The 16,236-nt window shown below is 39.2% G+C and overlaps 1 protein-coding gene across 5 annotated transcripts in view; it reads right to left on the bottom strand.

Moving 5' to 3' along the window:
- The window catches only part of ZNF385D (zinc finger protein 385D), a 1,003,837-nt gene that overhangs the window by 281,959 nt on the left and 705,642 nt on the right, over positions 1-16,236 (bottom strand). For all 5 annotated transcript variants that reach the window (XM_043968167.1, XM_043968168.1, XM_043968169.1 and 2 more), the window contains one exon: positions 810-952. In XM_043968167.1, coding sequence (XP_043824102.1) covers positions 810-952 — 143 coding nt within the window. The remainder of the gene's footprint in view (positions 1-809; positions 953-16,236) is intronic.

Here is a 16,236-nt window from a genome sequence, read left to right as displayed (position 1 = left end):
CTAAAAACACTTTTTTGTCCTATACTAAAGAAATTAGCACAGAAATCTAGGCTAAATAAGCAACCATATCACAAAGGAAACAAAAAGAATATGATTAGTACCCATGGCATTATAGCCTTGGTCTTTGAGCAAAAGAATTGTTTTGGCTACTCTTGGCATGACCCAAGAGAAATGGGAGGTAAAAAAGGAGCATGTACCCATAGCTAGGCATGAAAATAGTAACTATCCCATTGTGAGAATTTGTAATTTGGCTGAGGAACAAGAGAAAAAACACAAATACTCATTACTATCTGGAGTAAAAGGTTCCGTTTAAATTGAATGTATTGATATATTTTAGCAGTTCTGCTGCTGCTGCTGCTACTCTCACCAAGCTTCTCATTAAGTCAGAAGACAAATGATAAATTTGAAAATCAAGTCCAAAGTCCAGATCAAGGCAAAAAACATACACTGGCCTCCCCTTTAAATATCTCTTTTCATCCTAATGTTCTAGACCATGTCAATTTCACTCCACGCAAATCCCTCTAAAACAACTGGGTCACTGACATCGCATAGAACTTGTGAGGAGGAAGCATTATGAAAAATGTAGCCAAATCTAGGCCCTCTCTCCCTAGACAAGGAGCTGATTTGGGACTCTCAGCATGACCTAATAAGAGCCCACTGTGTTTAGTTACAATTAGAAGGGACTAGACTACAGGGACTACCATGGCTGGGGGTGGAAAAACAGCAGGTATTTCACCTTCGGCCCTCCTTCTCCAGAACAATAAACCCACCTAGCTAATGCCATGACCTTCAAGGACTGAAGTACTTACTGCATTAAAGTTGGGGAACAGATTGACTGCAGCTGCAGTGTCCAGAGGAAATGGAAGAAAGGGTTTAATATCCAGCGAGGGCTGCAAAGGTGGGGCAGGTGGACGCACCAGGGCTGGGAGAGCAGGGCTCTGGCATGTGCCACCTAGGAACAAGAAGGGGAAAAAAAGAGTTAGCAAGCTCCTCTGCCTTATAATAAATGACCTTAATAAAATACCTGAAGCACCCCACAAAGGATTAGAAGCCATTACAATATTTCCCCAGAAATCAAGAACTTATAAACTAATTACGAAACCTGTTGCTATCAACTGGCAGTAAACTTTTCCTTATTCAGAAGTAGCTAGTTGTGATTCTTCACTCTGCCTTCAAATTGAATGGATAACATATGGACAGTATCTTGGGGTTATTTCCTGCCAGCCAGCCAGCCAGGATTCAATTATCAATCACATTTTCAATCAAGATGCTTTCAAGACCAGTAGATTCCACATTGGGTTTTCATTTCTTGGGCAAATGCAGCTCTCCTGCCCACCTCTCTGTAAAATGCATCTTATCTTTCAGAGGTACTTACAAAACTCTGTGTGCTATTGTTTCTCTATGTCTCTCCTTTACACAGAATTCTAAACTCTGGCAATGGTGAGCAGAGAAATAACCATGTACCTTGCTGCCTCAGTAAGGGGGGATTAAAATGCTATTTTTAATCTACAACTACCAAAGGAGTGGGGCTGCTAGGATGTATTCCCCAAGAGCAGCCCCTACTTGGATCAGTCTAGGGCTATTATCGACTACAGCAGATTGGGGTGGTGGGGGGGAGGGCGTTGTCTCTAGAGATAAATAGAATGTAGCATCCTCTTAAGCAATATTACACCTCCTCACCCGAGTTACCAATGAGTACTCTGTGGGACTACTGTGGAAATGAAGACATCCCCTTGCATACCAATCAGTAGCCACCTGTTTGCAATAGAGCATTTGTTGTTGTTGTTGTTGTTGTTGTTGTTGTTCTCCCCCCACCCAGGACACTGTGTCAGTCAGTTGCCTGGAGTCTGGAAGGACTCAAGTCCATTCTCGGCATCCAATATTTCTCCTGTTTTGGTTATATTCCAAAACATCAATTTGCTGTTAATTAAAGACTGTTTGAATCCTAGGAAACTGTTAAAATATGCCAGTGTTCTTCTAATCTGAGAGGCAGGCAGCAGACTGTAAAAAACCTACTGGGGAGAGGCCAAGAAACATTAGAAAAACCAAATGCAGTGGGATTTTTCACCCTTCTCTCGGAACATTCTGAAAAGAAGAGAATAGGAAGGAGAGGAAGAGCAAGGTGAGAGAAACTCTAAATGCCAATATGGCACTGTCATCTTATTTTGTAAGTTACTTGAGTCAAAGGTGACAAAGAGCCCCAAGGAAGATTTGCTTTCAAAGAAAATTCACTCAGAATTTCTCTTAAAGAACCTTTCCTCTTTTCTGTCTCTGCCTATGTCTTTCAGTATGTGGCTCCAGTATCTTCCAGATTCTCTTTCTTCCCCTCCCCCTCCCCTTCCCCTCTCTTCCTTCCATTTTTCCACCCTCCCTCCTTCTCTGTCTCAAAACTCTGATTCTCTCTAACTGCCTCTGTGTGTTTGTCTCTTACACACACACACATACACACACACACACACACACACACACACATCTCTGATTTCACGACCTGCACATAACTGATTATTTTCATTAAGCTTCCACAGATACCAGGAAGAATACACAAAATCTATCCAATTGGGGTAGAAGAGCTGCTAACTATGAATATGACTTAATGCCTGTAATTGAGGACTACCAGCAAAAGATTTAATTAACTACTTGCTGTAGCCTGTTAGCTCTCTTGCTTCTAGGTATAAAATCAACTGGAGCTAAATGAACAAGCACATTTTTTCCTACCATTTCCATAACTTTCATGAAAACAAAACCACACATAACAATATATTCAAAACCCTGGAGAGAGGAAGAGAGAGGAGAGAGGGAGTAAGAGAGAAGAGAGAGGGAGAAGAGAGAGAGGAGAGGAGAGAGAAGATCTGAATTTACTGTGAAGACACTGTTAAACACATCTGCTATCATCGTGCCAAGGAGTCTTGAGTTAAACATCTATGGAGGGCTCTTGCCAGAGGATTTGGTTAGAGACTAAATGATTACAGTATTCCTTGTAGGTTTCTAATGCCTCACCTCCCCCAAACTGCTGAAATGCTTTTATGAACCTGCAGTGAATTTTAATTGTCTCTCTTTGGAAAGCTAATCAGCAAAGTCAGATATGGATTAAATAAATCATGCCATTTATGTTTCATGAGACAAAATAAAATCTTTCAGGATCAACGACTTAAAGGAAAAGAGATCACTTAGTCAAAGTCCTTATTGTAAAGATTCAGAAACTTTAGCCTAGTTAGGTGTAGAGACAGCCTTGGTCATGGAACTCAGTCTTAGCAAAGCCAAATAGAAATGGGGTTCAATAATCCACATATATAAGGGTTCTTGCAGTCTGTACATTTTCTTAGTTTTAAAATGTAATATTATCTGTGGTGTTGTATTTTCATGCATTTTGTGAATATTTTTCAAGTATTCTTAATCTGGTTCAGGCAGGAATCTACATAGGATTGTGGGAACGTTTGACACTTCTGATAGAGCTAATTAATGGGCAAATGAAACATGAAACCAGGGCCTCTGGTTTCAAAAGAAGAACTGTTCCCAGTCTGCCATATTCACTCTCTAAATGTCTATATCACTTTATAACATGTTTGATATCATCTGAGCTTCTTGTTGCTGTTCCAGAGTGCAAGCACCCTCAGCTGACAAAGATGACTAGCTCATCTATTACTTATGGTCCTGCCTGTAGCACTAAGTGATTGCTTGATATGCTCATGGTCACACAGCTACTACATATCAGAGGCTAGATTTGAACCCAGGTCTTTGTGACTGTGAGCTCAACCCTCTTTTCACTTCACCCCTGTTAACTAATTGATCCTAACAGCAACACAAAGCAAAGCAATCTTGACAAGGATTGAAAAAGGAATAAATATCATTGTTCCATAATGTACTCTCTGGTTAGCCTTGGGCAATTCTCACCTCTCTGAGGACCTGTTTTCTCATCTTGTAAAAGGATGCTATGGAATGAAATCATGAGATCACTGCTTAATAGATAGAAAGACCCTTACAGCCTTTCTAATCAAGCATTCGATCAAGAAGCAACAACTGTGCTCCAACCTCTCCCAGGTGCTTGAGTTAAAAGACAATGTATGGAAGTATCTTTGCCTTCAAGACCTTGTGTTCTATCAGAAACATATCTATATATGTAAATATATACATACATACATGTATATACATGGTAAGTTTATTATGTATTTAAAAGGAATAGCAACTTGTACATAATAGATGAGCAGTTTCATGTGCTATCATTTTTATTATACTGTGTTATGAAAATGTTTGCTTTATTCCATGTATGAAAAATTGTATGTACTTACATATATACATGCCTACAGGCATATACATGTGTATATACATATACAGAGAGAAGACTACGAATTTCAAAGACTGTGAATATAGATATTATTTCAATGCAGATTATATATGTATTTGTATATATGTGTATACAGACACACACACCTTATATATATAATTAACTCATTTATCCAGAAGCCAAATTTTTCAAAATTTCAACCACTTGGAACCCAAACAAAACCCAGGAAATAACCAAAAAGGACTTCTTCAGGGGGACAAAAACAAAAGTAGACAGTGAATTTTGCTCTATATTACATGTCCATGTAAGTTTTACCACAGAAGAAACTCTTTGCCCTTCCTCACATATTCTTGACTCTCAATTTACATCTAAATGTAACCATCTCATTACCCAACAGAACATATAGACACAAACCAAGAGCAGAGTAGACTTTGTACATTGTGCCCCCAGGAAAAGAATCCCTGCCCTCCTCTCCCCAGAACTCATGGAAATCCCCCCCCCCCCGGCAATATATCACCACATTATACAACTCCACACCAGCTCCTTTCCCCAATGCCCTCCTTGATAGGAGCATGGCACTAAAGGCCAATGTAGTAAAAAGTTTTGTAGCATCTTACATTTAGCCACAAATAAAGCAAGTCATAGTATAAATAATGGGAGCTAGGTGGTTCAGTGGATAGAGTGCAGGGCTTGGAATCAGGAAGATCTGAGTTCAAATCTGGCCTCAGACACTTACTAGCTGTGTGACCCTGGGCAAGTCACTTACTCCTGTTTGTCTCAGTTTCCTCATTTGTAAAATGAGCTGGAGAAAGAAATGACAAACATCCCCATTATGTTTGCCAAGAAAACCACAAATGAATTCATGAAGAGTTGGACACAACTGAAATGAATGAACAACACAGTGTATACAGAGTAAACTCTTATTAGTAAATCCAATTAAGTATAACTAATATTGATTGGTTAACTGTGTTGTAGTTAAGTAGAGTCAGCATGCATTTATTGAGCACCTAGTATGTGCTAAGGACTAGCTACAAAAAAAAAAACAACAGTCCTTGTCTTCAAAGAACTTGCATTGTATCATGGAAAGGCTAATACTTGTACAATTAATCATTTTATATTTTCTTGTTTTAGTAGTTTAATAGCAGGGGTTTTGGGGGGAAATAAATTAATTTGACTTTCATTAGCCAAAATGGTGCATCAAAAAGAGTAATTTGAGGTCAAAGGATGTGGGCCCAAATCCTGGTTTGGACATTTACAACATGGTTTTACACAATTCCTAACCTTGACCTTGCTTGTCTTGTTCCTTCATCTGAAAAATAAATGGGTTTGGACCAGATGGCCTAATAGGTCCCTTGAACACCAAGGCCTAAGATGCAAGGTCACTTTTAAAGCACCTACTATGTTTAAAGCAAGTGAGTGATGTTTTCATTCACAACATAGCAGGTTTTACTAACAAACTTTAATCATAAGAGCTGATATTTATATTGGATTTTGAACTATGTAAAGTACTTTACACATATCACAGTTGGACTTTACAATCCTGCAAGGGATATTTAACATATATCATTATTCTCATTTGACAAACCAGGATACAGAGGCTCAGTCAGATTAAGGCATTTAGCTATGATTACACAGCTATGATTCCCAGGCAGCATTTGAATTCAGGTCTTCCTGACTCTAAGTCTATCATATTCTCCTCCCTTTCTCCCTCTCTCTCTCTCTCTCTCTCTCTCTCTCTCTCTCTCTCGCAGGGCAATGACAGTTAAGTGACTTGCCCAAGGTCACACAGCTAGTAAGTATCATTCTCTCTCTAAAATAGTAAACTCCAAATCACATAAATTGATACAGATTACCAAAGTATGTGAAATATCAGTTGATTAAGGAGTTTATATTTTGTTTAAATGAAAGGAAAACTTGAATGTATTTTCTGACTCAGTATGCCTCTTCAAAACAAAGTAAATGAGTTCACAGGGTTGTGCCTAATGGACACAACCAATTTAACTTGCTTAAGCCAGTGGGGTTCATCAGACCACTGATGAAATAAGTTCCCAAATAATTTGGCTGATTAAAAAAATTAATGACTTGACCATCATAACTGTCAAGCCAGTTGTTCATTCAGCCACAGAGATAATTACCTGATCCTTTGGGGACCCAGGGCCATCAATTCAGATAACTCTAACTGGAGGTCAGCTTGGTGCAATCCTCCACTCTCTTTTCCTGGTGCAAACTGCCAGTACTGCAGTGTAATGATAATATGATGTAACATTGTAAATCAATATTTTGAAGGATTCCTGGACAGTATTGCATAGTCTTTCCTTTTAGGGGAATCTTTAACCTTGGACTTCTGTACTTGATCCAAATAGGACATCTCATTTATACCCAAAATATTGTCAGACAACTTAAATTATTAATCTTTCCTTTCCCCACAGTACAAGACTTATTTTGAGAGTAATCAAGAATGACCTCTGTTAACTATTTGTGATATTGTAAACCACGGATCTACAATTCATAGAAAGAGGGGGGAGACTGGCAAGAAAAAAGAAATTGGTATTTCAAAAGGCAGTAGGAATTCCTGAAGACATGACATATTGAAAATGTGGGGCCTCCCTTAATCTATCTTACTCTCCCTGTCCCCCATAACATAATAAAGAAAAAAATAGATAATGGACACAACTGAAATGAATGAATAGCACAAACGGTGTTAACAGAGTAAACTCATATTAGTAAATCCAATTGAATCTAATGAATATTTATTGATTAACTGTGTTTTAGTTAAGTAAAGTCAGCATGCATTTATTGAGCACCTAGTATTGTGCTAAGCACTAGCTACAAAAAAAAAAAAAGAAACAGTCCCCATTTCTAAAATATAGGGGATATTTCTATATGCAGGGTTGGGACAATAACATTTTGTACAATGTTATGTATTAAAACAGGCATTTTTTTATTAGGGCACAAATTTTGGTACTTGCTCCCAACCTTCCTCCTATCTACTCTAATACAATCCAAATGACCTTATCATAAATATTCACTATATGCCTGGACAGAACACATACACACACACACACACACACACACACACACACACGCACACGCACGCACACGCACGCACACACACACACACTTTACTCTAAGGACAGGAAAAGAGTTTTTGTTTTTCTGCTTGCTTTATTTTGTGTTGTCCATTTTAATGAAGTCCCTGATGAGAATTTACTTTCTTATGGGTTGTATCCTTTGCAGAAAATTTTAAAAAGAAAAACAAACTAGTTAATGGAGTTTTCCAACTAATTGAAGTTTTACTGTACAGTCATTCACTGAAATCATGGGACTAAGTTCTTCTGGCCCACTTAAGGGGATCTTAAACTAAATAAACATTTTCTTACACATATTTGGCTCCAAATTCTACTTCCCTCACACTCCTCTCACTCTACTTTGAACTGGAGAAAGTACTTAAAATAAGCAAAACTGGAAACAAGAATGACTGAGCAAAAACCACAAAGTTTTAGACTAAAAATAATTAGACTCCATCCATCTGCAAATGCAAATGCTGAGGAGGATTTATTGTACAAGTATTTCAACTCTTTTCCCAGAATTTTGGTCTCAGAGATGAAAGACCCAGAGGAACATAGGATGAAAGCTCAAGAGATTGCTGCGTCCATGTAACCCAATGTATACACAAAGTGCCTGAATGGCTTGACGGTTTTCTTCTAGTCTTTACTTGCAGAATTCAACTACCTCCTACCAAGAAACCTAGTCTACTTCTGGAAATCTCTAATTAGTAAGAAAGAAGGAATCTTTTATGCTTTGGGGTTACTCTACTTATTAATGTATTTTCTTTACCTCTACCTATATGGTCCCTTTACAACTTCTTTTTCTTGACCCTAATACTTCATAGTTGTTATTGTTGTGGTAGTTGTTTTGTTCCCTTCTCTCTCCAGCCTAAACATTTATATTTTTTTTAATCCTTGATCTCCAGGTCTTTTACCATGTTGGTTACTCCCCTCTGGATACCTTCTAACATATAACCAACTTTCTTAAACTATGACACTCGGAAGCAGACAAAATATTTCAGAATTTGGTCTGACAAGGGAAGAAGAAAATGGAACTCTCTCCTCCCTAGTTATGGACGCCTCACTCCTTTTAATGCTATTGAAGACTTTATTAGCATTTTTAGGTGTTATATTACACTGTTTATATGCACTGAGGTTGTGGTGTTTGAAGACTTCCCCGATCCATTTCAGACAAACTAACATCTAGCTTTGCCTTCTTAATTTTTTTGCAGGCAATGGGGGTTAAGCAACTTGCCCAGGGTCACACAACTAGTAAGTGTCCAGTGTCTGAGGCCTGATCTGAACTCAGGTCCTTATGAATCCAATGCCGGTGCTTTATCCACTGTGCCACCTAGCTGCCGCCCAGACATTGTATTATAAGATGATACCAAAACACTATTGTCTATTCTGGGTCCTGCCATGCAATCAGTTGAATACTTCTAACTGTATTATGGTCTAACATATACACTCAAGCTTTTTTTTTTTTTTTAAATAAGAATAGGTGTGGTTCACAGCAGGCCACATCTTTATAGTTATTCTAAGGTTATATTTGATTCAGAAAAGTGAAATGCCACTTTAAAAGCCTTACAAGGCCTCCTCAAAACTGGAGAGTAGAAGAATGTGTGGGGTTCCCTTTCCCTTTTTCATTTTCGTTGAAAATATAAATATAGGCTATAGAACTGTGCATACCCTCTGATCCAGCAATACTGCTGCTAGGCCTATATCCCAAAGACAGCCCCAAAAGAGAACAAGACCTATTTGTACAACAATATTTCTAGCAGCTCTTTTTGTGGTGGCTAAGAATTGGAAATCAAAGGGATGCCCATCCATTGGGGAATAGCTAAACAAATTGTGGGATATGATGGTGATGGAATGTTGTTGTGCTATAAGAAATGACAAGCAGGATGATTTCAGAAAGGCCTGGGAAGACTTGTCTAAACTGATGTCTAGTGAAGAGAGTAGAACCAAAAGAACATTGTGCACAGGGAGTAATGCTGTTTGATGAAGAACTGTGAAAGACAACTATTCTCAACAATACAATCATCCAAGACAATCCCAAAGGACCACTGAAACATAGGATCCACCTTCAAAGAAAGAACTGATGTTGATAGAACACAGACTGAAGCATGCTCTCTTTCACTTTCTTTCATTTTTTTTCTTTTATTCCAGTTTTCTTATATAAAATGTCCAGGGTGTTCAGACCACTCCCACATCTACCCTCAGAAATCCCTCTGGAGAAAGTATCCCTTGCCTCCATACACTTTCAGCTAATACCTGACTATGTTGTGTCTCACACTAGTCTGACTTGAATAGAAGAGTAGCAAGCATGTGTTACCAAAAAAGGTGGGAGGAAAGAAATACGAGGCAAGAGGTGGCATGTATCTCCTAACAGCTAACATTTATATAGCATGTATGTGCCAGGCACTGTGCTAAGCACTTTAAAATCTTTGTCTCATTTGATTTTCATAACAACCCTAGGAAGCAGGTCCTGTTATTAGCCCCATTTTACAGATAAGGCAAAAAAAAAAAAAAAGAGGTTAGGTGACTTTCCTATGGTCAATATAGCTACTAATTGTCTGAAGCTGGAATTAAAGTTATGCTTCCCTGATTCCAGGGACAACATTCTATCCACGGTACTACGTAGACATTGTAAGAAGCAGCTTTCCTTAATGGAGAATGTTCTAGACTTAGAGCTGGAAAGCCCTGTATTCAAATCCTCCATAAGATCCTTGGTTGTTTAACTATGGAAGTCATTTAACATCTCCCATTCCCAGTTTCTTTATCATAGTAAGTAGTGCCTACCTAACAATGTGGTTGTTGTTTTGTTATTCAATCATTTTTTCATTCATGTTCAACTCTCCATGACCCCATTTTGGGTTTTCTTGGCAGAGATACTGAAGGCATTTGTCATTTCTTTCTCCAGTTCATTTTACAGATGAGGAAACTGAGGTAAACAGCTTCAAGTGAATTGTCAGGGTCACACTGCTAAGACGTATCTGAGGCCAGACTTGAACCAAGGATGATAAGTCATCCTGGCTTCAGGCCTGGCACTCTATTCATTGCTTCCAGTAGCTGCCCATTGGGCTATTAGGATCAGTAAATGGGGCAACACATACAAAATCCTTTCCACACCTTAAAGCTCTAAGAAAATGTTTGTTACTATTAACCTCTAGCATAGGAGGAAACAACAACTGGACAATCTTGGCTGAACTGAGGCGACCAATCCTTTTTGCTTTTTCCTCTTCATCCAATGAAGCAATCTGTTTAGTGAGAGCACACGGATCGCCTGGGTGGTTGGACAAAGCCAGCGCTCCTCACAGCCACATTTGTCCATGTGGCTCTTTCCCTGCCAAAATGCAGGCCCAGGCTTAATATTCTTGAGAAGTCCATCAGTCAGTGTTCATTGTTTATCACTGATATTTGCCGACCACAGACGCATGCCAGGCTCCAGCCATGTTGGAAGAGCAGGCCCAGGAAGCATGGCTGCCAAATTCAGTTTTCAAAATGCCAAGACTCAACACAATTTTTTACCTCAGTACCCAAGAAGCCAAGTATTCACGATTGTTCTTTTTATTCCCAGTTGCATCACAGATACTCCTAATATGGAAGACCACAGTTTAGGATTGTGGCTTCTGATTATATTTTGTTTTATTTGTTGTCTAGTGAAGTAGTACGATAAGTTCATGTTTTGGAAAATGTTCAGTATCCAAGCCTATCAATATTTAAAAATAGCCGCTGATTAAATTATAAGATACACCACCTTTTGCTTAAAAAAAAAAAAAGGATTACATTTCATGTTACTTTCCTAAGGGGATTCCTGAAGGTAGTAAAAGAGCTTTAAGATATAATTTTGAAAATACCACTTTTAATTTTCCCAAAACACCAGTGTGCCACCTAGATTACAGTAGATAGAGCACAGGCCTAGAGAGAGAAGCCTCATTTCTGATACTTCCTAGTTGTGTGATCACTGGTAAGTTGATTTACCTTTCCAAGCCTCAGTTTCCTTTGCTAAAACATAGGGGTTTCAAGAGCACGCTTCTCCCAGAGCTGGCATGAGTCTCGGATGAATTCACATGTGGAAAGGTTTTCTAAAGCTGACAGAGAAGTAGAAATGTGTGCTACTAATTATGATGGCCAGGCCGTGGTGATTCATTGCCAACTTTGTTGATTCATTGGCTAAGTCATAGGAATCATAGACAACTTCTTCTGCATTTGGAAACAGGTTGATGGCTGTAAAACAATGTGTCACCAAGTACTATATTCAGTTGTTTGTCAGACCATCTCAGTACACTATTCGCCAAAGCTTTCAGAAGTCCTTAACTTCTGGGCCGTACCCTTTGCCTCTCACAAAGGTGTGAGGTGAATCACAAAGGGGAGTGAGGGGGTTCGTGAGAATCTGTAAACCATTTATCATTACTTTTAGAAAAGTTCCTTGAAAGTATCTCTTACCGGCCCTGGAATCAGGAGGACCTGCGTTCAAATCCAGCTTCAGACACTTACTAACTGTGTGACCCCGGGAAAGTCACTTAACCCCAAATGCCTCACCAAAAAAAAAAAGGTATCTCTTTAATAATATCTCACAGAAGCCTCAGGTTCACATATTAAGAAAGCTGTGACAGGGGCAGTTAGGTAGCACAGTGGATAAAGTACCGGCCCTGGAGTCAGGAGGACCTGAGTTCAAATCCGGCCTCAGACACTTGACACTTACTAGCTGTGTGACCTTGGACAAGTCACTTAATCCTCATTGTCCTGCGAGAGAGAGAGAGAGAGAGAGAGAGAGAGAGAGAGAGAGAGAGAGAGAGAGAGAGAGAGAGAAAGCTGTGACCCTGAGCAATTCAGTTAACTCTGCCCAGTTTCCTCATCTGTAAAATAAGCTAGAGAAGGAAATGGCAAGCCACTCAAGTATCTTTACCCAGAAAACCTCAATTAGGGTCAAATAAGGTTGGAAATGACAGAACAATAACATTATTATCTGTTCCTCATAGGACAGCTTCCCCTGGGCTAAGAACAACCATGATGGTGGTGCTAAAAGGAGGATGAATGGAGAAAACCTGGTTTTCTGGGTTTTATACCTTTTCTTTTTCTTGGAGGCTTTCTGAATCCTAGATTGGATGGACAGTACAGTACAGTGGAAAAAATTCTAAACTTGGAGGCAGACGACCTGAATCAAATCCCATCTCTGCTCCTTCCCACCTATATGACCTTGGACAAGTCACTCAAACTCACAAGGCCTCCATTTCCTTGTGTGTAAAATGGGGAGGTATTGCTTTACAGTAGATTCTAAGGTTCCTTCTAACTTTAAATCTATGATCCCAAACAGTGTAGAATATGACTGTAGATAATATAAGACCAACCCACTGAACCCCACCCCAGCCCTGACTAACTGATTTCCCCAGAATTACTATAGCCAGGGCAATATATACCACATATTACCAGGGAAAACATGAATGAAACTGAACCCACCAGAGATGAGCCAATGCAAACTTCTTGGTACCTTACCTTCCGCCCTCTTCTTTATTCTTTCCTGCAACACCCTGGAAGTTTCATAGTGGCTGTCCCAGTCTGACTGGAATACACCAGGGCCAAAGGCAAAGCAGGCTTATTAAATACCTAATAGAACTTAAATACCTGGAGAGTGTAACCTGATGCTCACTTCCAGGGAAGAGTTACAGAGGGGCTCCTGTGTTCTGACATTCACGGCCAGGGTGCAGATAAATCCTTCTAGCCCGTGGATCTGGCTTTGCAGCTCCACTCAAACTAATGTTAACAATTTTATGTTCATTCCACAGGTTTCATGCCCCTGTGTCACTCCATTTCATCACCAGGGGCCAAAATCCAGGCATTCTGCATTGCTCCAGAGTGGTCAATACCTTGACTCCAATCAATAACAGCCACAATACTGAATAGCTGAATTTCTCTCAGATTTTAAGTATTAGCTTATCTCTGAGGCCACATTTTTGGTGCTGTCACAATGCTAGAAAACAAACAAACTCTCAAGTCTACCCAAGGTAAGAATTCTTAATTATTTAGCACCTTGGCGATCTCTCAGGAGACTTTTGTCTAGAAAACTGCTCACCAATCAGATTCTATTGTTATTGGGTAGGGAAGGAAGGAATCACTCATATTATAGTGCCTAGTTCCAGGCAGCATGCTAAGTGCTTTAAAAATATTATCTCATTTGGTGCTCACAGCCCTGAAAGGTAGGTGTTGCCTACCCTAATTTGCCCTAAGGCAAATTGAGGTTAAGTGACTTATCCAGGGTCAAGCAGCTAGTAAGTGTCTGAGACCAGATTTCAGTATGTCTTGCTGACACCAGATCCAACACTTTGTCATATAATGATGTGTCTAGTGGAAAGCTAGCATTTTGAAGATACTCTTCATCTTCCTCAAAAGACTGGAGTACAAGATGGTACCATACACATCAAGAAATAAGGATCATCTACTTCTTTCCCCTTCCAGATTAAACAAGAAAAACTTGTGTAACTTCATGGATGCCATGGATAGAAAAAAGTGTCCTAGAGCCAGGTCTTGTCATTTATTGCTTAATGGCTTACAAAATTCTTCCTGTAAATGCCCTGCTTCCTCAAGGCCAGAGACTCAGCAGTGTTCCTGGGACAAAGTAAAGCACCTGCTTCTTGATAGGACAAGCAACCCTTGATCACTCTTGTATGGAACCAGTATTGGTCAAAGGAAAAGTGACCCCTAAGGAAAAATTTATCTGATTAACTAGTATGTGAGGTTCCCCAAAATGGATGTTACTTCCTAGATTTCTATAGATCACAAGCATAAAATTGCAGAGGTGGAAGAGAGCATTTAGCCCCTGGTTTATTAACCTGGGGAATATGAACCATGAATTTAGTGTGCATACATATGTATATTTATGTGTGTTTGTGCACATATTTATGCATATGTATATTAATACATATTTAATTATGATTTAATAAAATAGATTTCCACTGTAACTATGCTTTTTATGCTTTAACAACAACATTGGTCTGGAAGGGGACTCTTGGCTTTCAGCAAACTACCACAGGGGCTCACAACATTAAAAAGGTTAAGGAGGGGCAGCTAGGTGGCACAGTGGATAGAGCACCGGTTCTGGAGTCAGGAGTACCTGAGTTCAAATCTGGCCTCAGACACTTAACACTTACTAGCCGTGTGACCCCGGGCAAGTCACTTAACCCCAATTGCCTCACTAAAAACAAAACAAAACAAAAAGGTTAAGGAAATCATGATCTAGTCCAATTATCTCCTTTTCACATATGAGGAGTAACAGCACAGGTAGATAAAATGACTACACCCAATCCAACCTCAGAGTTGGAAGACTTCCAAGGCTTCTCCATTCCAACTTCAACCTGGCCAATAGTTACCTCTCCAATAACCCCAGAAAATGGAGATCCAATTTTGTTCTTGAAGGCTCCCAGTGATGAGTAACCCATCAGCTCCCAAGGCAGCCCATTCCAATTCTGAGTAGCTCTAGGATTTTTTGTTTCCTTTCCTGGATCCTGAACCTTCCTCTATGCAACCTCAAGTTATTGTTCCCAGGTCTTTCCTGTGAAACCAGATCTGATCCCTCTGCCATGTGAAAGACCTTTCAAGTTTTAAAGACATCTACAATCCCACTCCTCCCCCAACAGCCATCCCAAGTCCTCCACTCTCTAGAATGAACATCCCTCATTCATTTAATCCATCTTCATATGTCAGGTTTGAGTATTCTGTTACTGTTCTCCTTCCAAGTTGACATCAAGCCAACAACGGGGTGTTCTATGGGTTGATCACTTTACTGATCAATGAAGAAGCTACATTATTATTCTGCCATCAAGCCTACATCTTTCCATCATGTCCACAAAGATCACATTAGAGAACTTTATGAATGCTTTGTAGAAGCTATACATGGTATTGTAAGTATGACAATATACTACAGTGGCATCATACTGAAATGGAAATGGATACTGGAGCCACATGTTGACTTAGAAAACTAAAAAGAAAAAAAAATTGCATCATCTATGTTGTATTATGTTTTTATTTACTTTGTTAAACATTTCCCTATTCCAATTTAAACTAGTTCCCAGGCATCCTCAGGAGTTTTGCAGGAGGCATGCCAGTTTAAGTTTAACATTTTTGGTATACTAAATGCTGCTTAGAATTTATATTAAAAAGGTTTCCTTGGATGCACATCTAAGGAAAGTCGACCTAAAATGAATACTTTAGTTATTATAGGTGAAAAAATTCATACAGAAGGTTGAGGGCATACGTGAGAGAAGAAATTAAAGGGTAGGTAGTTTGGGGTAGGGGAAGAAAATATTCACCAGATATTAGCATCTAATTGGAAAACATTTATCAGCATAATGTCCTTTTTAGTTTTCCCATTCACCTTGAACCTTTTTAGGGGGAAAATTCAGCTAAGGGATATTTTAACGACTATGTAACTTGGGCTTGAGAATAAGTCCTAAATCCTATACAAATGACGGCATGTTTTCTCAGGGTCATGGAACTCTGAAAGGCTTAATGACTTGGGTTTAATAGGACTCAGTCAGGAATAAGAAAGTCTATATTTCACTTTTTCCCCCCTCAGAGGTCAAATATGTGAGTGACCACGAGCAAATCATTCAACTTCTCTGCTCATCAGTTCTCTTATTAAATAAAGGGGTTCACTCAGATCAGAGGTTTTTAACCTTTTTGAGTGTCACTGACCCATTTGGTAGCCTGGTGAAGCTAATGAATCCCTTCTCAGAATAATATTTTAAATAATTGAAAAATGATCAGTTTTAGACAGGGAATAAAGTAATTATTTCCCCCATCTAAGTTCACAGAACTTCTGAAGTTAGGAACCTTTCTATCCTGTGTTAAGAATCCTTGTTTTCTAAATAACTTATGACAATACTTTGTGTTAAAATCCAATGACCT

This window comes from Dromiciops gliroides, chromosome 5, assembly GCF_019393635.1.
Source record: "Dromiciops gliroides isolate mDroGli1 chromosome 5, mDroGli1.pri, whole genome shotgun sequence".
Classification (NCBI taxonomy): Eukaryota; Metazoa; Chordata; class Mammalia; order Microbiotheria; family Microbiotheriidae; genus Dromiciops; species Dromiciops gliroides.
The sequence above is the reverse complement of the archived record's forward strand: the minus strand, read 5'-3'. Positions and strand labels throughout refer to the sequence as shown.